This window comes from Lemur catta, chromosome 9 (assembly GCF_020740605.2).
Source record: "Lemur catta isolate mLemCat1 chromosome 9, mLemCat1.pri, whole genome shotgun sequence".
NCBI classification, from domain to species: Eukaryota; Metazoa; Chordata; class Mammalia; order Primates; family Lemuridae; genus Lemur; species Lemur catta.
Window position 1 is genome coordinate 50,482,730 of NC_059136.1, and position 24,316 is coordinate 50,507,045.

The following is a 24,316-nucleotide window of genomic DNA, read 5'->3' on the forward strand; positions in this document are numbered from 1 at the left end:
CATATAATAATTTCTGTCCAGTCCCTTGTATTAAACAGAAATAAATTCCACTTACAGTGGGGGGAAAAGGAACCTCCTTTTGAAAGCTAAATTTTGTATTTTCTGTCCTCATTATGGGAAAAGATGACTTAGAAACCCCTAAGAATTACAATATCAACCATTCATAACACTCAATAACATTGAGGCAGATGAAATCTTTACTTATGCTAAACTGTATATATAAGATGATAAATATTCCTCTACTTAGTGGTTCTTGTATTACACATAAAGAATGAAATGAACATTTTCAGAACATTATAGACACATACAAATGTGATTTGATTGAGAATTCTACTTCATAGAATGCCAGATAAACCACTTTTATTTCATTTACTAAAACCCTTCGAATCACTTGTTTCACATTATATATGCATATGTATGTGTGTGTACATATATTTCACGTTTTTAGTATTCCAAAAAATCTATAATTGCTATCTGAATTGTTTACTTAATTTATCCATTTATCTGTTTTATTTATGTATTCAATAAACATGAAGCATCTTGAAAGCCATGATCCTGAAACTATACTTCATTCTGCAGGAAATGAACAGTACTTTCAGTCTTTTAAGGCAGGACTGAGATAATACCATCTATGCTACAGGAAGATAACTCTAGTGACAATGTTAGTTCCCAATCCAAAATGTGGAGAGTTGTATTTTGATGGTAGTAGTTAACTAGCCAATGTTACCATCTGCTCAAGAATTGAATTGAATTGAATTGAATTGAATTCACAGCAACCTAACCTTGCCTGGTAAATTAAGAAACCAGAATTCAAACCTTGGCCTGTTAATGAGTTACTGGCCATTTTTAGTTTCAGCACTATGCTGTCTACCAATGGTGCAGTAGAGAAAGTACAAATTGTATGTTACAAGACTTGGGTTCTACTCCTGACTTTGACTAACTGTGTAACCTCCAGGCCTTAGGTATTTTTAATATGCAAAACAAGGTAGTTAGATTAAGTAATAAAGTCCTCCAGTAATAAAATGTCATTACTATAACTCAGTTTCTATTGGATTTACCCTCCATGTGTCTTCTGTTAATAAAATCTGTCACAGAAAAATAAGGAATTATGTCAGACCTTAAAAAAAAGGAATTTTAACCATTGCTTCCACATCAATGTATCATCCAAATGTCTATTTTTCTTTCTATAACATGGCTGAAAAAACATGACTATCCCATCCCATTGTAATGGGTTTTAATATCATTGGGCCAATTGTTTTTGGAATATTATATCCCATCTATGAGTTATAGAAATATATTTCTGCATGAAAATTACCTCAAAATCCTAACATTTTTCCCATTTGAGCTTAGTGCAGTATTACTTCCATAGACATCAGTGAAGATTCTGCCTTGGATTGTTATTAGTGTACCTAAAAACCAAAAATTCCAAAAAGGTTCAGTATAATAATATCTCTCCATACACTTAATACCAAAACATTAGAGGTTTTCCCAATAAAAGTTACATTCAGATACTTATATCCTATGTTCACTATTATTGTTTAGCATTGTTCTGAAAGTTCTAGCAAATACAATAAAACATGAATATTTGTAAGTATTTATAGATTAAAGAAGTGTATTATGGAAGAAAGGATGAATTATTCAATAAATATCACTTATGTCAATGGGTGATTTATTTGAAAAAAAAAATCCCTACTTTATACCAAAAAATAAAATCAATTCTAGGTGAAATAAAAATTAAATATAAAAAATAAAACCATAACAAAGTGAGAAACTCTCTCTGAAAGTAAAATAAAATAAAATAAAATAAAATAATAAAAACTTGAAAAATAGGTGAAAATTTACCTATATATTTAGGATGGTGGGGTTAGTAAAGGTCTATAGATTTGATAATAAAAATTAAAAGTCTGAATGACAGAAAAATCATTAAATTTTAAAAGCAAATGATAAACTCAAAACATATTTTCTATGTATGTGACATATAAATGGTTAATATCCTTAAAATATAAAGAATTCTTATAACTAAATATGAAAAAAGATGGCTAGCTTTAAATCAAACCAACGAGGTGAACAGGTAATGTATCCAAGGAAAAATACAATTGTTAAATAAGCATAAAATAATTTTAATTACATAAATCAAAGAATTAGAAACATTTTTTTAAACCTACTATATTTTTTATGTAAAATATTTGAAAAAAATTAGCACCTAGAATTGTCAAGGCTACAGAAAAGGGCATTCTCACATATTGCTGCTGGAATTATAAACTGGGATAATATAGCTATTATAATGAACATTGGAAGCCAACTCAATGTTCAACATGAGGGGAAAGTTAAATACATTACAGTTGATTAGGATGCAGACATGCAGCAATAATATGCAGCCAATATTTTTTAATTGGTAGTTATTTTTATAATCAGAAAAATTATATTTATAAATTTTCAGGTGTTATAATAATTTTATATACTAAAAAGTAAATAAATTATTTACTACAAAACCAAAAGATATTTCAGCTGTCATATAACAGACCTGGAGTTCCAGATAAAGGTGTGATGCTCCTTATTGTTGGGGTTCTGAAACTTTTTGCCTGTAAAATAATAATGTCAATAAGCAGTCTTATGTGTATTTTTTCTGAGTTTTGTGAAATCAGTCTATTTTTTATATTATTTAGATTTCAACAACATCCATAATATAACCGTCAAAATATTTCCTTTTACATATAAGAAATAAAGTTTAGAACATTTTCTGATTATAAGATCTTTTCCTTATCTCCTAAAAATTCTCTTTCATTTCAAAATGTTTGCAGCCTGGAATTTTAAAATTCAATCATCATTTTGTTAACAGTGTAAGCCAAACTACAGTAATAAGGCTCTCTGGTAAAGACCTTTAGGAATTTAGTGGAATAAAATTAAAGAAAGTCTACCCTTGGTTATGAACATGAAAAGATAACAAAGCATTTTTTTCAAAAACACAGAAGCAAAATATAGAAAAAGCCCAGAAAGTAAGCTTTAGTAGCCAAGCTAATGATAATTTTCTAAAGCAATACAGATATAATTCTTTAAAATTGTGATACCAAATTGGAATTAGAAGAGAGCAGAAGTCCAGGAGGGCCAGTATAATAGAATTTTAGAAGAAAATGTAGGAAATGCTCTTACAGACATTGGTCTAGGCAAAGAATTTATGAAGAAAACTCCTAAGGCAATCACAGCAACAACAAAAATAAATGAATGGGACCTGATTAAATTAAAAAGCTTCTGCACAGCCAAAGAAACAGTCACGAGAATAAACAGACAACCTATAGAATGGGAAAAAATTTTCGCGTACTACACATCAGATAAAGGACTGATAACAAGAATCTATTTAGAACTCAGGAAAATCAGCAAGAAAAAATCAAACAACCCTATCAAAAAGTGGGCAAACGACATGAATAGAAATTTTTCAAAAGAAGATATAAGAATGGCTAACAAACATATGAAAAAATGCTCAACATCCCTAATCATCAGGGAAATGCAAATCAAAACCACAATGAGATATCACTTAACTCCGGTGAGAATGGCCTTTATCAAAAAGTCCCAAAACAACACATGTTGGTGTGGATGCGGAGAGACAGGAACACTCATACACTGCTGGTGGGAATGCAAACTAGTGCAACCCCTGTGGAAAGCAATATGGAGATACCTTAAACAGATTCAAGTAGACCTACCATTTGATCCAGCAATCCCATTATTGGGCATCTACCCAAAGGAACAAAAGTCATTCTATGACAAAGACACCTGTACCCGAATGTTTGTAGCAGCACAATTCACAATTGCAAAGATGTGGAAACAACCCAAATGCCCATGAATTCACGAATGGATTAGTAAACTGTGGTATATGTATACCATGGAGTATTACTCAGCTATAAGAAATAACGGTGATACGACATCTCTTTGGTTCTCTTGGAGAGAGTTGGAACCCATTATATTAAGTGAAGTATCCCAAGAATGGAAAAACAAGCATCACATGTACTCACCAGAAAGTGGTTTCCCTGATCATCACCTAAATGCACATTGGGGAATGATACCAACTGGATATCAGACTGAGGCAGGGGGTTGGGGGAGGGAATGGAGGTATGACTACATGGTGAGTGCCAGGCGCACTGTCTGGGGAATGGACACGCTTGAGGCTCTGACTCAGGGGGATGGGCGGGACATGGGCAATGTATGTAACTTGAGCTTTTGTAGGCCCATGATGAGCTGAAATAAAAAAAAAAAATAGAAACTCTGATACCTTATGGTAGACAGAATAATGCCTCCGCCAAAGATGTTCACGCCCTAATCTCTGTGAATAAGTTAGGTTACAGGGCAGATGGTTGCAGATGGAATTAAGGTTGCTAATGAGCTGACCTTAAAGTAGGGAGATTATCCTGGTGGGCCCGATATAATCACAAAGGTTCTTATAAACGTTACAAGGAGGCAGAGAGGAGTCAGAGTCAGAAAAATGTGATATGACGGTGGAAGTAAAGTCAGAGTGATGTAGTGTGATAAGGACTTGACAGCTGTTGCTGGCTTTGAGGAGAGAGGAGGGGGACCATGAACCAAGGAATGTGGGTAGCCCCTGGAAAGCGGGAAAGGCAAGGAGACAGATTCTCCCCTAGAGCCTCCAGAAGAAACATAGCCCCTCCCAGACACCTTGATTTTAGCCCGGTAAGACCCATGCCAATTTCTAACCTACAGAACTATGAGATAAAAAATTTGTGTTGTTGTAAGCCACTTAGTTTATGGTAATTTGTTATGGCTGCAAATAAGAAACTAGTACAAACCTGTTAGAGATCCTCAGGTACACATGTGAGGCAGGAGGTCATCAGGGTTAAGACCTAGATTCTGGAGTCAAGCTGTCCTAATTCAAATTTGAGATCTACCACCCCTTAGCTGCGTTAACTGTGGGTAAGTAATGTAACTTCTCAGTGCCTCAGTTTTGTCATCCATGAAATATAATAATATTAGTATCCAGTTATAGGATTGTTATGAGAGTCAAGAATTGATCATAAAATACTCAGAACACTGTCTGGCACATAGTCAGTATCATATTAATTATTAATGAACATAGCTAGTCTCTTTTTAAATGACAAAGTGAGAAATAAATAATACAAAAGGGAAATATGCTACAATGTAAAAAAAAAACCAAAATTAATATTGAATGAGTAAAGAGCAGAGCTGATGGGCAAAGTAAAGAATCCTCAGTAAGCAAGATACATTCAGAACGCAGTCTACACTGAAAAACAAATAATGCAGGAAAAAATAAATGGGCTAGAGATTGATCAAGAGTTCATCTGCAAAAACACAGTGTGTCACCAAAACCAGAAAAGGCCAGGAACATGAGAAGCATTTTTAAGGAATAAAGTTTGTTTGGGGGATGGGGGAAGGAGTCGATGGTAGAGAAACAGATACTTCTGCATGGATACAAAAATAATACAAGCAAAATAACCTAGCACAAAGTATTCTCAATAAATGTCAGTTGTCCTTACATTCTTATTAAGGGACAACCTGAAAGAAAGATGCCCAGATTTCTTCATAAGTAACAGGACAGATTTTTTATATTGCCAAGGAAAAGCCATAAATTTTAAAATGTGAGGTTAAGAACAACATCAGACTTATTCCTTCATACTTTAAAATGGTAAAAGGGGAAGATAAACACTTAAAGGAGAATCTATGTAAAGTAACAGAATTTTGTCTAGAAGACTTTGGGCAAAATATCATTTTTAGAGGCAGAGTAACAGAAAGGATATCAAGGTATCATCAATATCCCTGCAAATCAATCTCTCTAAGCCACTGTGTCCTCACCTAAATAATATCTATAACAAAATAATTGAAGAGTCCATATTAAACAATATAGTAGTTCCTATCATAACTTGAAGAACTAGATCAGAAACAGATTTTCAACATGTCATCTACAAAGATCACAGAAATAAATGAAGATAAGGGAGCAATTTTTTATCTAGAAAAAAGAGGGAAAGGTTCTGAAAATTAAGAATAATTAAAGATTATGAATACCAGTAGTCAAGGATATTTATAAAAAGTATTAAATATAAAATTAGAGAATAGTACAAGAATTAGAAGTCATAAATAAATAATTCTGTATAGGGTTTTAAGAACAAAAAGTAAGAGTAAACAGAAACTTTTACATCAATTTGATATCACTGTGATATTTACTGTATTTTACAAGATATTGATCCTCAACAAATTAAACATTTTTTAAACCTTATCCTTCACCATAGATAGTTTAAAACACACTAAGCCAGAAAACAATAAAGGCAAGATTTCAAAATTCTAAGTAAAATGTGTTTCCAAATTAGCATTCACTACCCAGCTAAACTCAACCAAATGTGAAGGTAGCATGGAAATGTTAGTATTGGAGGGGTTTTAGTTCAATTTAGTAATGGAAGGATTTTATTTTTTAAGCATACTTTACTCTCCCATTATGAGGTAGTAAATCAAGAAAGAGGAAGACATAGGACTCAGAAAGCAATAGTAATAGGAGAGGAAGTCCCCAGAAAGCTTGTGAAAGGAAACCTTATAATGATTGACTGTCATGCAGCATATCTAGTGAATAAACTGTTCCCATTGGAGCAGGAGGACAGAGGGACTCATAGTTGATGTCTTCTAGGCAAAAATGATTTCATAAATTACCCAATGATTTGAATGCATTGAAAAAATGTCATTTCTGGTGGAGAGTTTGATACATTGGAAACTATGCAAATACATATAAAAAAGCCAATTATTAATTCCAGCGAAAACAAAATATTGTATAAGAGAGAAAATTTTCTCATAGTATACTAAATGGCTCAACTGTGAATATACTTACATAGACATAATAATGTTATGAATATTGATCTTACCAAAAATTAGGGCATATCTAAATTAAGGGATGGAAGGACATTTGTGTATGTTGGAGGAAAGAGGAGTAGTAGTTTCCTTTCAAACGTGGCTGTAATTTTTCCCTTTTCTGTATCCTCACACTGTGATGCATGTGTAGCTCCTCCCTTCCAGAGATGGAGCCTATTTACTCACTCCTTAAATCTGGACTAGTCTTGTAAATTGCTTTGACCATTAGAATATGATAGAAGTAATGTGACACTTCTGAGCCTAGGTCTCAAGATAGCCTGCATACTTCTGCTCTCTTTAGGGATCCCTACCTGCAACATGTGAATAAGTCTGGACTACCTGCTGGAGGATAGACCATGTAAAACAAAACCTAATCAACTTGGTTGTTGCAGCTGAGGTCCCCAGAATGTGAAAGAGCCTAGCCAAGATCAGCAAAGCCTCCTACCCAACCCATAGCTGACCACAGACAAATGAAAAGACCAACAGAGCCCAACTGCCTAGAATCACACAGCTGACTCATGGATGCATAAGCAATATAAATTTCTGCTGCTTGAAGCCACTAAGTTTTGGAGTAGTGTTAGGCAATACTACTGATGCACTGATGTAGGCGTGCAGGTGCTCAGTTCTCATCTTCTCTAGTAAGAAATAAATAGATAATAGCTAAACTGTAATGATTCAGAAATAGCAATGAGTATATTTCTAAATAATAAACATAACTATTACTTAAATACACAGCTGAAGTTGTTGAAAGTGGTTGACTCTGGAAAATGAGAATGAGATGGAGTGAATGGTCAACTGCTATTTGCTGAAAGTGAAGGTGAAGGAGAAACCAAGGATGATAACAGGTTTCTAGCCTTAGATGGTGAGAGATAATCAGAGAAAAAGTAGGATTAAGGAGGAATACATAAAGTCCAGTTTGAGATAGGCTTAACTGAGGTTGTTTCGGGGCCATTTAGGTGGGATATACTAGGAAACAAAACATGGGTCCATGTCTAGGGAGAGAGAAAGGAACCAGAGATATTTGGGAATCATATGTGGCAGTATATTTGAGAATCACAGAAGCTTCTTGAGGACAGAAGTCATTATTTTTTTCTTTAACATTTCATTTTACATTGAAACATTGTAGTACTCAGTACTACTTAAAAACATAACTACAATTTTTAAAAATATATGGGATGGTGCTTAGAAGAAAATGTATTATTGCAAATACCTCTATTTGGGGCAACTACATTTTGAGTGACACTTATACTACATGCAGGCACATTTTATCTATTTACATTATAAATTATATAGAAAGGAAAAGTAGCTATGCTTTTATTTAAAAGGAAGCAGTGAGTCCAATGAAAATAGGAAAAGGGAATATTAAGCTAAGAACAGAAATGGATAAAAGTGGAAAAATATAAACAAGAAAATAACTTGGAAGTATAAAATTTTAATTCATTAATAAAATGAATTTAAAGGAGGGGAAAAATCAGAAATAAAAGAGATTCAATTACTATGGAAGACAATTAAAAGTGAGGGAAGTTATCCTTAGTTACATGCTAATATATTTTTAAATGTAGAAATAGATAATCTATAAAACTAAAAACCCAGTTTTTCAAGAAAGAAAACAAGATAAATCATACATAAATTAAAGAGAAGATCACTACATACATTGAAGCTGCACGCCCAGCTGTTGATGTGACCTTTGCAGGTGTTATTTTCTGCAATAGGAACCCCATCCACACTGACTCTAACAGTGTAGGAATCTTCTGGCATCGCTCTAAAAAGTAAAGGAAGAACATATGAGGAATGCAATAACTCCTTCTAGTATTGATGAAAACTACTGCCCCAAACTACACGTCATTTTTGACAAAAAGTGTCTAAAATTCTAATTGATGTTTAGTTAAATTCCATTATGTAAGCATAATCTTTATGCTGAACTCATTATTGCAAATTCTAACTTTATAAACCTCAAATATCTCTTATTACTATGTGCATTGGTGCTTATTAAAAAGGACAACAGACAGAACAAGACTCTGTCTCCAAAAAGAAAAAAGGCAACAAATGCAATAACAACAAATAATAATAATAATCATTTAAAATAGTAAAATCTCACATTCAGTTATCCCATGCTTTATTTCTTAAAAAGTATTAGTTAACCAATTTTCCCCCTAAATAAGCTTTTCCTGCTGAAGAATAGCCAACAAGCCTAGTGTGGATAAAAATCCTCTGGAATATGAGATACCTGTTTCTAAGGTCAATATTGAAAGTTGCAATTTAAAATGATTTAAATTTTTTTCCTAAGTTGCTAATAACACACATCAATCTAGGCTGATAGCAAAGAACTTCAGCTGTCACTATACAAAATGTTCATCTTTAATCTTTATGACTATGTGAAGATTTGAATAAAATTAATCAAACTGGACAGGAAAGCATAATTTTGGTATTTTAAGGCACATCATTACAATTTAATAGCAGCTATTTATCTTCTAAAAGAGCCCAATAATGATAAAATAATAGCTCTAATAACATGGAAAAAGATATAGAATATATTTTATCATGCAAATATGTGGAGAGAGCATTATAATTGAATATAATAAAGGCATAAAATAATCTATCATGAAATCAAAAATAATAACTAAAAATCAGAAAAATATTACTTATAATAGCCAGGGTGATAAAAACAATTATATTACTAATATGCATGACTATGATTTCTTATATGGTGAAAATGATGTTATTAAAGTTACTTTAAAACAAACCTAGTATAGCATGTAATTTGAGTTGAATGACTTGCATCTTTTTCTACATCACAAGTAATTGACTGGAAAGAAGAAACTAATTGCACACTGTTTCCCAACTCAGCATTATCAACTCCATAGTTAAACTGGTTTCCTTGAGAAAAACCTGGAAGGAAAAGCAAGAAAACTCAATTATTATAAGTAGAATTCTATTTCCAGAGATATAACAATTGTCACTCAGCATCAAATCATTCAATAAATGATTTAAGAAATAGTACTCAAGTAAGCAGTGAACCTATTTCATATTTACCCCTATGATTGTAGTCTTCTTTGGAAGCATAAAAATTGGCCCTTAATTAATTTATTTATAAAAGTATTGCTTGAGGATATTTACAGTCATCTCTCGGTATCTACAGATTGGTTCCAGGACCCCATGGATACCAAAATCTGCTGATGCTCAAGTCCTTCAGCCAGCCCTGCAGAACCCATATTAGAGGGTCTGGCATCTCATAAATACTGTATTTTCCATCTGCAGTTGGTTGGATCAGTGAATGCAGAACCTGCAGATGCAGAATCTGCAGATACAGAGAGTCTACTGTGTGTGCACACACACATACACACACATATCCCCCGCTAGATTCTATATCTGGTGAGGATAGTGCCATGAAAAACAAGCAGGATAAAGGGGCCTGAGAGACTAGAAGAGGGCAACATTATTTTATAAGGGATGGGATCTTTACCTTGAGTTTCTATAAAGCAAAGTCTGAGGTGAGGTCTTATAAGCAGATAGTTTATTTGGGTGGTAATCCCTTAGGTATTAGGGAGAGCAAAAGTTGAAGAGAGAAAATTTGGGCACCACTGAGGACAACTGTGGCTCAATATTGCTGGGAATTTCTAAGAAAAATACAGAATGCTCCTCCAAATCAAAGAACCAATGCCAAGTAGCATTCTTTTACCAACTTTGGTCCCCCATGCTTATGGATTACCCCTGGGGGAAATAATCTTTCCAGCACTTTCTGGCTGCACATAAGATATGCCATATGGGTTTCAATGTCCTAAGTCATTGTCTCAGAGAAGCTCTTGGATGATCAACAAAGATACGTTGTGAAAACTTAAGGCAAAAATCTGGAAGCATATTTAGAGTCAAAGTACACAGTGGACTATTTTCCACAGCTGTGGCTGGAATGAGAGATAAGAACAAGAGGACGTAAAGCTGAGTATAAAAACATTTGAGTTCTTCATTTGTTCTCAGCTTGGTCATTATTGGTGTATAGAAATGCTACTGATTTTTGTATGTTGATTTTGTATCCTGAAACATTCCTGAATTCTATTATCAAATTCAGGATTCTTTTGCAGGAGTTTTTAGGGTTCTCTAGGTATACGATCATATCATCAGCAAACAGATAATTTGACTTCCTCTTTTCCAATTTGGATGTCCTTTATTTTTTCCTCTTGTCTGTTTATTCTGGCTAGCACTTCCAGTACTATGCTAAATAGAAGTGGTGAAAGTGGACATCCTTTTTTTGTTCCAGTTCGTAGGGAGAATGTTTTCAATTTTTCCCAATTCAGTATGATGTTGGTTTTGCGTTTGTCATATATGGCTTTTATTATTTTGAGGTACATTCCTTCTTTGCCTACTTTGTTGAGGGTTTTTATCATGAGGGGATTCTGAATTTTATTAAATGCTTTTTCTACATCTATTTGGATGATCATATCCATTTATAATAGCTATAAAAAATAAAATAAAATACCCAGGAATACATTTAACCAGAGAGATGAAAGATCTCTTTAAGGAAAACTACAAAACACTGATGAAAGAAATTGTAGATGACAACAAATTGAAAAATATGCCATGCTCATGGATTAGAAGAATAAATATTGTTAAAATGACCATACTATCCAAAGCAATCTACAGATTCAATGCAATTCCTATCAAAATTCCAATAATATTTTCCACAGAAACAGAAAAAAACAATCCTGAAGTTCATATGGAACCAAAAAGATCCTAAATAGCCAATGCAATCCTAAACAAAAAGAACAAAGCTGGAGACACCACATTACCTGACTTCAAATTATACTACAAGGCTATAGAAACCAAAACAGCATGATACTAGTATAAAAATAGGCACATAGATTAATAGAACAGAATAGAGAATCCAGAAATAAAGCCACATACCTACAGCCAATGGATCTTTGACAAGGTCAACAAAAACATACACTAGGGAAAGGACACCTTCTTCAATAAATAATGCTGGGAAAATTGAATGGCCATATGCAGAATAATGAAACTAGACCCCTATCTCTCATCAGATAAAAAATTAATGCAAGATGGATTAAAGACTAAAATGTAAGACCTGAAACCATAAAAATTTTAGAAAAAACTCTACTGGACATTGGTCTAGGCAAAGAATTTATGACTAAGACCTCAATAGCAAATGTGGAAAAAACAGAAATAGACAAATGGGACATAATTAAACTAAAAAGCTTCTGTACAACAAAAGAAATAATCAACAGAGTAAATAGACCATGTATAGAACAGGAGAAAATATTCAGAAACTATGCATCTGACAAAGGACTAATAAATATCCAGAATCTATAAGAAACTCAAACAACTCAACAATAACAACAAAAAAAAACCCCAAATAACCTCATTAAAAAGTGAGCAAGGGACATAAACAAACATTTTTCTACAGAAGACATACAAAAGGCCAACAAATATAAAAAAATTTCATCATCACTAATCATCAGAGAAATGCAAATTAAAACCACAATGAGATACCATCTTACACCAGTCAGAATGATTATTATTAAAAAATGAAAAAATAATAGATGTTTGCAAGGATGCAGAGAAAATTCTTATACACTGTTGGTGGGAATATAAATTAGCACAACCTCCATAGAAAACAGTATGGAGATTTCTCAAAGGACTAAAAATAGAACTACCATTTGATTCAGCAATCCCCCTACTATTAACAGGTATCTACCCAAAGGAAAAGAAAGTATTATATTGAAAATGCACTCATATGTGTATTGCAGCACAATTCATAGTACCAAAGACGTGGAATCAACATAAGTATCCATCAATGGATAACTGAATAGAGAAAATGTGGACTACTACTCATCCATAAAAAGAATAAAATTATGTCTCTTGCAGCAGCATGGATGGAACTGGAGGCCATTATCTTAAGTGAAATAACTCAGAAAAAGAAAGTCAAATACTGCACGTTCTTATGTGTAAGTGGGAGCTAAATAATGTGTACACATGGACATAGAGAGTAGAATGATAGACATCGGAGACTCTGAAAGGTGAGAGGATAGTGAGGGATGAGAAATTACCTAATGGGTACAATGTATACTATTTGGGTAATGGTTACACAAAAAGCCCAGACTTCACCACTATGCAATATATCCATGTAACAAAATTGCACTTGTACCCCCTAAATCTACAAAAATAAATAAAACCATAAAAATATATATTAAAAAAGACATCTGATACATTTTACCCCTTATACCACGCATATCTGCTCATGGCCTTTATATTAAGCATAATCTATCACCAAGGCTTTGAAGTGGTGGCCAGATGAGAGCTCTGCTACAGATTTAATACAAGAGGAGGCCAGATGCAGTGACTCACACCGGTAATCCTAGCACTATGGGCAGCCAAAGCCAGAGGATCACTTGAGGTCAGGAGTTCGAGACCAGCCTGAGTAAGAGCGAGACTCCATCTCTACTAAAAATAGAAAAATTAGCCGAGCATGATGGCGCACACCTGTAATCCCAGATACCCAGGAGGCTGAGGCAGGAGAATCACTTGAGCCCAGAGTTTGAGGTTGCTGTGAGCTACACTGATGCAACGACACTCTAGCCCAGGTGACAGAGTGAGACTCTGTCTCAAAAAGAATAAAAAATAAAAAAAAAAGATTTAATATAAGAGGGTTAATGGAACAAGGCCACACTAGTATAACTGGTCCTGAGGCTATAATTAATATTCACTATGCCCCCTGTCTTTCACCCATTGTAGATTTCCCTTACTCACAGCAGCAACTACAGCTAATGGGGTGAGCTAACCTTCACTGCTGAGAGGTCTGAGCCCTTAACGTTCTTGCCCTTGTCAGGTTGTGGTTGCTGCAACTGGCTATTCACAATTATCACTGGACAAGGAAGCCAAAGATATCCCCATGAACACCCTGAATTCCAAACACACTCTTCCCTATCTGAATTAAGTAAAAGCAACTCTGCTTCTTCATAATATTCAGAATAGATTTTTCTCTTGTAGTATAGGATATAGGCTCGGTGAATTCAAACTGATCAGGTAGTTTCAGTTCAGTATTGTGACCCCTGGTGGAAGCATTCTCTACTCATACCACAAGTCCAGCAGAACCTAAGGTTGCAAGGACAGAAAGCACAAATTCAATTTCTGGATCACTGTGAGTGATGGTGAAGGATAGCAGTCCTTTATTTCCAGCTCCATGCATTCTCTCTATTGGGAAACAAGAGCATATATCTGCCATTAGCTTGATGCATATACCATATTATGGAGGACAGAATCCCATCCCACAGGAAGCTTTTCTCAAGCTTCCATCTTGGCCACAGCTTTAATAGGCTGTTCCTTCATTCTGTTAGGCCAGATGTTTCAGAATGACACAAGTTTCATGATCATGTGTTCATTATATCAACTTTTTCACTATGAAATATGCTCCTTGCTCTGAGACAATATCTCATGGAATCTTATGGCAGTAAATCAGGCTCTTTAAGTTCTCAGAACATGGTGGTGGCAGAGGCACTGTGGAAAGAGAAGGCAAAGTCCACATCTGGAATAGGTGTCAGTTCTGGTAACAACAAATCTCTGCTCTTTCCATGAGAAAAGGGGAGTGATGTAATCAACGTGTCACTAAGTAGCTGAGTTGACTTCTTGAGGGGTGGTACCGCACTGGGAAATCATTGCTGCTCGCCGCTACTGGCAGGTAGTTATTCAGCAGTAGCAGTAGGTAGTTTAGTCTTGGTAAAAGGGAGTCCACAGTGTTGGCCCAGGCACAATCTCCATGCCATGGCCATCTTCATGGGCCCACTGCACAAGCATGAGGTGACCAAGGGGAGAAACTCCTGAATAAATCATCCAATCAATCTGTTTTTCCATCTCCTTTGTGGGAGATGCTCTCTTATGGGAGTTAACTTGAAACACATGGGTCTGCATGCTTTATTCTCACTACTGTGAGACCCTTCATATGGCTCTTTCTAAAACTTTCTTATTTTTCATCTTCTAATTCTATTCCTTTCAGTCCCTGACCAACTAGTCAAGTCATCTGCCACTGCCCAGGAGCCTGTGTATATCCTTACCTTGAGTGAACTTTGCCTCCACTCAAAGTTACTGATTGTGTATACTGATCACAGCTCTGCCTACTAGGGAGGCTGAAGGTGAAAAGTGAGTTAGGAGCCCAAGGACCACTTTGCAACATTTATGACTAAAGTCAGAGGTGATGCCATGAAGATGTGAAGTGGGACACAGGAAGCTTGTGATACAGATGGTCACGGAAATTTTTCAGGGGAAGCAAACCATGACAATATCTATGGGAACTGCATTTTAGATAGAAGGAATAGGATATGCCAAGACCCTGTAGTGGGACCATATTTATGGATACAAGTAATAACAAGCGTGGTTAGAGAAGTATGAATGAGGAGAAGTGGTAGGAGAGGAGATCAGAAATGGAGGAGTTTAGATGATTTTTATGAGTAGGGAACCACTGGGAGCTTTGAAACAAAGGAGTGGCATGATGTGAGTTACACTCTCCAAAATTCACTAGCTGCTGTTCAAAGAGCAGATGGGGGGGCAGGAGTGAAGATACTGTGTTAGTCAGTGATGGGATAAATGATGGTACAAATGTTTGGCATGGGCTCCAGTGAAGAATGGAGGACAGTAAGTGAGGAGAACAAATATTGGTAACATATTTCAAGGGTTTTACTACAAAGGGAAACAGACAGGGGTTGACCACTAGAAAGGGTTGACCGCTAGAAAGGAGTGCAGAGCAAGGGGAAAGTTGATGATTTTTCTTTTACTTTTTTTCAGGTGGCAAAATAACAGTATGTTTGTATGCTGATGGCTATGATCCAACAAAAGAGGCAAATGGATGATGTGAACCAGCAGAAAATTATTTTAATCTTACTATAAATATATGCAAATTCAAAACTACATTTGGAAGTAAACATAGATTAAGTATTGTATGCCACATAAAAATATTTTATATTGTTGAAACAATATTCAGTTTTGAAATAAACCTAAGAAATAAAAACTATGAATAAGAGTAATTAGATTATGTTCTTTAAATCCCATAATTAAATATTCTCCCAATAAAAATGTTTAAAAGGTACTTATTCCGTTGTACTATGCAAAGTGAATTGCACACATCTATGAAATTGTCTATATTATAATGTTTTTGGAAGAAAGTTAAATTAGTAAACAGTTTTTGCCCAGATTATTTCAAAATCTAAAATTCCTAAATTCTGAATTCTAAAAATAAGTGAATTTTTAAATATAATTTTTTCTGAATATTGCAGATGCTTAACATTAAAACACCACTAAAGGCAAATTGATGACTAGTACTATTTTTGCAATTAGGAAAATTTTTCTTTTACATTAATGGATTTGCACTTATATCATTAATGCAAATTTAGAAGCTATTTAAATTTCAGAATTTAATTACCTACAGACTATATTGTTCTCAGTACAAAGATAAACTCAACATCAGTAAACAAGAAAAAATGGTAAATCCAGAAATGTAGATTTAACTCTTTAAATCTTATGTATAATCCTATTTATAATACTATAATATAAATATATCATTTATAACACTAATGTTAGAAAAAATAAATATTTGGTATTTACCTTAAAGTTTTAGTAGTTGTCAAGTATGTTTCAACAAAATAATCATTACTGTAATATGTGCTCACATTAAATAACCTTTAATAGTTGAAGTGGCAGGATTGGGGTTGCCAGATATCTCTGCTGTAACTGCTTTTTAAATTATTGAACATTTTCAGTGTTCTACAAAGGTCTGTTACACAACATAAATATTGCTTAGCATTGGACAGGAAGTAGGACCTCATTGTACCAGATGTTCATCAAATACCAAAGCCACTACACTCCAGCTCTGGTAAAGCTACACATTAGGTGACAGTGCTGTTTAATGGAAAGGGCCCAGGCTTCGGACTCTGATAACCTGGGTTGGAATCTCAGCTCGAGCACCCCTTTCCATTATGACCTTGGGAAAGACGTAAACTCTCTCAGCCTAGTCCCCTCATCAGAAAAATGACCATAATCTATCTTAATGGACTGTTAGGAATACTAAGCAATGATTTACATGTGTTGTTTAACATGGTGCCTGGCTCACCTACTGAGAGCTCAGCAGATATCTGCTATTGCTATTAGTCACAAAAATCTTGACATTTAGGCTCAGCATTAATATCCCTTTATAAAAACAACACAGACTCAGTAAGCGGGTGGCCAGAATCTAAACCTGGGCTGTAACTGCCAATGCTATTACCTGTTACCCAGTGTAACTTCCTCCAGCCCCTACGTGCTGAGCTCCTAGCCTACATTTTCCATTATATGTAGAAAAAGTAAGCAGAAACTCAACAAAAGCAGAGATTTTAATAAACACCACTTTATTTCTCTAGGCTTAAACCTTAACGAAATGACTCATCCATCACAGGCTAAAGTACAAATATAAGTATCAATTTTACATGGGAAAGATATTTGCATTGAATTTGCAGTTTTGAATCTAGAAAGGCAGTTACTACTAAAATGGAATTGCAAGAAGACATACGAACACACAGCAATGTAAGCTACTTATAAACCTGCTCTCTCCTTTTGCCAACTTCTGCTTATCTTTGGAGTTCATATTGAGTGGAACACACAGAGGGCTGCTGGCAACTATTAATAACTAAAGAATGGAAAGTTTTACTTGCGGTGTGGTTCAGGATGTGATACATATATTTATTTTTTCCTATCTGGTACATGTCACATCAATGATATGGTAACAGAGATCTGTTCTTCAGCATTCCAAACACAACTACCATTCTGAAAAATAATATCAAAATAAGATGCTATTGATTTTAGCTTACAAGTTGCTATAATGTCAAATATATATAGTATATTTGCAAATGTCCTAGGAGTAAAATCTATGAGGAAATATTAATATGAACCAAATCGACAAGATTTATAAATACTTTCATTATTAATTTTGTTTAAGAAATGTAAGTATATAAATATTTTTAATTTTTTTAGCTAATTCCAAAGAGCTAAAAAGAAACACAAAGGAATTACTCTAAAAAAGAATTTTAATTTAAAAGCATAATTCCACTCCAGTCTGGGTGACAGAATGAGACCCTATCTCTAAAAAAATTTTAAATAAAAATAAATAAAAGTAGAATTCTAAACAAATAATTGGGTATAAAGAAGACACCTCTGGAAGTACTCCAAAGCATAGAGATTACAGGAAGGGTTGGGTGTGCCCTGGAAACAGAAAAAGGTGGAGGCTTCAGATGGAAATTCCTGACATGTTGTAATGTATTTTTTTTCTTTTGCAGAAAAACTGGTGACAGGAATTGCCAGGCACGTGAACCTGTGTCTTCTGATAGCAACAATCCAAAAGTAATGCCTGTGCTGCTATCACGGAAAACGTCAGTGTTGTTAAAGCCAGCAGTTGTCATGTGCAATGCAGCCTAGTTTAAAAACCTAGTTTCTCCAGTGTAAGAAAACAGGATTGAGAGTTTATTAACCTACTTAAAAGTTGTAACATTCAAAACAATGAGAAAGAAAGATACAGTGTAATGGATGGAAGATAGTTTTTAAAGAATCAAACTAGTCCTATAACATAATTGCAAAGAATAATAAAAATAAAATAGCTCTAATTTACAGAGCATACACTATATAACAGGTAACTTAGATACATCATCCTTATCAATATTCACAACAGTCCCAAGAGGTAGGAATTACTAGCTCATTTTACTGATGAGGAAGCTGAGGCTCGGAGAAGTATTAGTAACTGGCCCCCAGTCACATGATGCGAAGTGGCAAAGATGAAATTGAAAGGTAGTCAGACTGGACCAAAGTCTATGTGCTTTCCATAATATTGTAAAAACTATATAATTCAACACTACATTTCAGCAAAAATGTGTGTGCCAGACATTGTAAGGGAAATAGCTAGAAAAAGGAGACAAAAGTAAAATATTACTCCTCCCATCTTACTGATTTTTTTAAATAAAGAGAAACATGATAAATGTCAAAGAAGACAATTTAAAAATACAAGGGATGACTATAAAGTAACAAACCCAATATAGTTACAAACACTCCAGAACTTATCAAAATGATAATGCTCCTCATCAAATCAGTCATCTCAGAAGGAAATAACATAAAAATTTCTATGATCATGGTACTGCTCAAAACACTGTTGCTTGGGCATTATAATTGTAACATTATTTTTGGCTCCTTTTGAACAAAGTAATGCAGTAGTAAATTCTTGATTTTAAAGGTCAATACTGTATCATGTTTGGTAATATTCAAAAGTAAGTCATTTGGGTACACCAAATATTAACAGTAGATTTTTCTACTGGGTGGTATTCAGAGAACTCACTTTCTAAGTCAAGCATTTCTACAATAGTTTACTTTTTTATAATGACTTTTACAAAAATAAAACAGTTTTGAAAATGATATGGGACCAACATTTAAGTAGTCATCTAGAATATAGAATTCCATTCAGAAAATGTTCTTAGGCCAGGCACAGTGGCTCACGCCTATAATCCCAGCACTTTGGGAGCCCAAGGCAGGAGGATCGCTTGAGACCAGGAGTTTGAGACTATCCTGAGCAAGACTGAGATCCTATTTCTACAAAAAATAAAGAAATTAGCTGGGTGTGCTGGCGTGTGCCTATAGTCCCAGCATATTGAAGCCTGAGGCAGAAGGATTGCTAGAGTCCAGGAGTTTGAGGTTGCAGTAAGGTATGATGACATCACTGCACTCTAGCCTGGGGAACAGAGCAAGACCCTGTCTCAAAAAAAAAAAAAAAGTGTTCTTCTGTGATTGTTAAGTTATAACTGCATGCAATTCTAATAATGGAGAATCTATTGATCAGAGAAAACACTGATGCATTATGTGAATGTAGTCATTGCAAATAAACTTTGTTCAAGTTCATTCATGTACCTATAGGAGCTCTGGTGTGTTTTGCTTTCTACACATTCTGTATTTATCATGGGTACCCAAAAACCTACATTAAAATAGCATTTCATGTATTTATTGTTTATTTATTTATTTCAAAAATACTTCATTGAGATATGATTGACTTACAAAAAGCTGTACATATTTAATATGTACAACTTGATGAGTTTGGAGATAAGTATACACTCATGAAACCATAACCACAGGCAATGCCATAAACATATCTATCACTTCCAAAAGTTTCCTTCTGCTCTACTTATTTTTTTTTCTTTTTCTTTTATTTTTTTTTTGAGACAGAGTCTTGCTCTGTTGCCCAGGCTTTTTAGAGTGCCATGGCATCAGCCTAGCTCACAGCAACCTCAAACTTCTGGGCTCAAGTGATCCTTCTGCCTCAGCCTCCCAAATAGCTGGGACTACAGGCATGAGCCACCATGCCCAGCTAATTTTTTTTTCTATATATATTTTTAGTTGTCCAGATAATTTCTTTCTATTTTTAGTACAGACAGGGTCTCGCTCTTGCTCAGGCTGGTCTCCAACTCCTTACCTCGAGCAATCCTCCCACCTCGGCCTCCCAGAGTGCTAGGATTACAGGCATGAGCCACCGCACCCGGCCTGCTCTAGTTATTATTTTTAAAAATTTTTGTGATACTAACATATAACATCAGACCTACCCTCTTAACAAAATTTTAAGTATACAATGTAGTATTGTTAAAAATAGGCACTTTGGTATACAGTAGAGCTCTAGGACTTAGGCATTTTGCATAACTGAAACTTTCTACCCTTTGACCAATAACCTCCCCATTTTCCCCTTCTCCCAGCCCCTGACAACCAACAAGATTTTCTGCTTCCGAAAAGCAATAAAACGGTATTTAGACTCAGCCTCTGAGAAATATGTATGTGAACATAGTTCTAGTCACCTGCAGTGTGTAGTTAAAGCAAGGAGCAGGGGAAATAAATCCAAACAGGGGTGCAGGTATCTACAATTCAAACAGGATTTAACTCTTCTGTAAGTGTTTGCCAAAAGCAACCAGAAGTTGGGACTGATGGGAAAAGCAGAAATTGAACACAATACTTTATGTTTCATAATTAAGAGTCCTGAGACTAATTGCTTCAGAATGTACACACAAGAGCAAGGATTATAGCTAGCTTCCAAAATGTCTTAAGAATAGAATGTTTTTTAATTTTTGTTATTTCTAAGGATGATCTGGGTCTAGGTGCTTAAACTCAAGCCATGGCTTCTAAAAACAGAAAAAAATGGCTGGATGTTTTGGTTTTTGTTTTTTTAATCCAAGCATTTCTCTCATGGCATTTAAAGTTCTATTTAAAACCCATTAGCTTTCAAGCACACCATTTTAACAGCAATTTACAAGATAAGGAAGATATGATCAAAGATATCTTTACAATAATCTTTACCAAATACGTTGTTTATAGTAGTTAACTCTAAATAATAACACTTTAATACAGAATATATTGTTCACAATGTATAGGCATAAACCATTTTAAGTATATCCTTGAGAGATTGAATTCTATAGAAATATTAGAAGTATTAAGAGATATTTCAATATAATACAGAATAATTAAATACCTTGCTTTGTCAACTGACTCTAAAAACTTCTCATTTCTTAAAGACCAAATAATAAATTACATTAATATTCTTTGTAAATGTTTCTTTCCTATTCTTCAAATATTCGTAAGCATCTCAATCTACTATCACTTATATTGCAAAAGCCTTATAGCTGAAAGAACCACATACTTTTATGTAATCCTAGGAACAGCTGCTCATTAAATATATTTACTGATTGCCTACTCTTTTCATCCCAAGACCAGGCAAGGAGAAAGGGAATCACACCTAAACCATACCTTGATAAAGCCTGGGGTTGGGTGGTAGGAGAAGGTATCCAGTTTTGCTTTCTATTGTCTTTCTTCTTTCATTAACATTCTATTTCTCTATCATACCCTCTTACTAACATTCTACCCCAACACACCCAACATGTTTCATTTAATATAAAATAAATTAAATGTTGTTAGGCCCACGAAAAATAAAGCAAAATTTCAGAGTTGGGTTAATTATGTTCTTTTCAGTTCAGTCATTAATCCAGATCTTGGTGTTAAGAAAGTAATTACAATAAGAATTGAGATGATCAAATGGATAGAGATTCTTGAGGATTTCATTAGCTATCAAAGGGACAGAGTTTTACTATTTTGGCCATGTGGAAAAACAATTCCAGTGGTTTTTCTTTTTTTGGCCATAAAGTTCTAAATGTGAAATAGTTTTTAAATACCTCAATCTTGGCAAAAAACAAAACACAACAACAACAACAAAAAACACGACCATACCTTCCCCTTTAATAGTCAGCCTTGTTGCTCCATTTATGCTGCCATATTTGGGTATTATTTCTGTGACTTTAGGGATTATTTCAGAGCCATCTGAAAGATATTAAATTATAGTAGAGGTAAAATCATCAAATTCTTCATTTCAAGTGTCAAATTTTATACAACATATCACAATGTTGCAAGAAAAACATTGTGAAGGTTATAGGACTGCAAGTAAAATACACTCAGGTTTTATTTTTGGCTCTACTACTAACCAATGACACGGAGTTAAGTCATTAACTTAGTTCATACTCACTGGCTTTGTGCAAAGCACTATCTTAGGTGCTACCAAGAGCAAGAATAATGCATGATCATTTTCATCACTTACCTATCGTATTATATAACACATTTATTAAACCCTTAATTTCATGTAGTGCCCTGCTAAATGCAGATCCATGGCTACATTCCTCAGTAGCCTACATAACAGAAAACAATGTGAAGAAATAGGTCATTATAAAAGCACATAAGAAATCTAATGCTAGGTAAGTTAAAGGACTAGACCAGGTACAAAGAGTAATGTTGGTTTTAAGAGAAATTATTTTCTGCAACACAGTGAGGCTTCAAGAAAGATAATTTCTGGGATCTCTTTAGCCTCCTGATGATAGTCAACTTCCTAATGTAAAAATCACTAATTCGTTCAACAAACTGTGTCAGATTCCTGGAGATACAGAAATGTTAATAGTTCTAACTTTCTAAATGCTTATTAAACAGTGCAGAGGGACAGAAGAAAGCACAGGGGCCACGGGTAACTCAGAAAGACCATTTCACCCACACTGCTTGGGTCACACTGGCTTCTAGAAAGAAGGGATGCTCCTGCCACATTTTGGAGGGCAAAAATGAATTAGCTGGACTGGAAAAACCATCAAACATGAAGAGAGTTCCAGGCAGAGGGAGCGGAGCTGCTTCTTTGGAGTCCTGCAATTAATTCTTTAAAGCAACTCAAACATACACAGTGGAAAGAAGTGTTTATTTTCTACTTAAATTGTACAGATCTGGCAATTATTAGAGTCCTAAAACAAATTCTCAGAGTAGGTAGAATAATTTAAGTGAGGATGCAAAGAAGAGCTACAGAAATTATTAATTGTTTGAAATGGATGTATGAGAAAAGGGTAAGGGAATTATGATTGTATAGTTCATTCCTGCCTGAAAAATGTTTAGTGTGGACTTCGCCTACAATAGCAAAAGCTCTCCAGCATAAAGAAGACCAGCTCCCAGCTGCCAGACCCAAAGTCTCTGTACTTCAGGTCTGTGCTTGCCAAGAGCTCCAAGGTGTTCCTGCTTCCACAACACTCATAACTCAGGGCAGCCAACAGCCAAGAGTAGGAAACTCAGGGAGGGAGCTGGATCCTATCTCCAGGCAGTGCTGCTCCTCACCTATCTCAGGTTCATCCTCCCCTTATCTCCACAGACAACTCCAATTTCTTATCTTATCAGTCTCCTCCCAGCCCTCTCCTGGGTATTACTTTGAAGACACAGGGCAGCTGCCCCTGGAAATGACTGACACTGGCCACAAAGACCTGTTCCTGTCCTACTGGGGGATGTTGCCCTCCCTTCAGTGGCAAAAGGGACCCAAGAAGAGTGAGGCAAGAGAGGACACAGGACTTCCCAGTTCCTACACCCCAGTCAAATTTCAGTTTTCAAAATGTGTCACTTGGTGCTGGTGTTGGGGTGTCCATAATTCAAGCAGCAACAATGACGAATTAAAAGTAATGTCTCGCTTTCTCCATGTGTCTTTTTCTCTGTGTCCCTGTCGCTGTCTCTTTCGCTCTGTCCCTCTATCTGTCCCTGTCCGTTTGCCCTGCTTTCCAGGTCCCCAGGTCCGGGGACCGCCCTGCACTCACAGCCTCAGCCCAGGTCAGGTGCCAGGTGGTCCCGCCTCTCCTCCCGCATCTCAGGAGCAGGGGTGGTGTCTACACGGCTCGCTACCGCCTGCCTCCGTAGCGCCCCGAACGGGTTACCTGTGCGGATATCCACGGCACGCAGGAGCAGCCCCCAAAGGCACCAAGTCCCCAGGAGCCACAGGTGTCCCATCGCTAAGCCAGTTCCGCGGAGTCGGTGCCCGCGGCTCGCAGCTGGCCCAGCGCCGGAGCTCGACTCTCCGGGCGACGCTTTCCCGCGCCCGCCTCGCCCCGCGCCGGCGAGCTTGGCCCTG

At 35.5% G+C, this 24,316-nt stretch overlaps 1 protein-coding gene across 1 annotated transcript in view; it reads right to left on the reverse strand.

Moving 5' to 3' along the window:
- The window catches only part of PKHD1L1 (PKHD1 like 1), a 155,404-nt gene extending 131,150 nt beyond the window's left edge, over nucleotides 1-24,254 (reverse strand). Inside the window, exons 1-6 of the mRNA XM_045561019.1 lie at nucleotides 24,123-24,254; nucleotides 22,129-22,218; nucleotides 9,603-9,747; nucleotides 8,512-8,620; nucleotides 2,525-2,582; nucleotides 1,316-1,409 (exon numbers count right to left, since the gene is read on the reverse strand). Coding sequence (XP_045416975.1) covers nucleotides 1,316-1,409; nucleotides 2,525-2,582; nucleotides 8,512-8,620; nucleotides 9,603-9,747; nucleotides 22,129-22,218; nucleotides 24,123-24,195 — 569 coding nt within the window. The 5' untranslated portion in view covers nucleotides 24,196-24,254. The remainder of the gene's footprint in view (nucleotides 1-1,315; nucleotides 1,410-2,524; nucleotides 2,583-8,511; nucleotides 8,621-9,602; nucleotides 9,748-22,128; nucleotides 22,219-24,122) is intronic.
- Nucleotides 24,255-24,316: the final 62 nt, after the last annotated feature.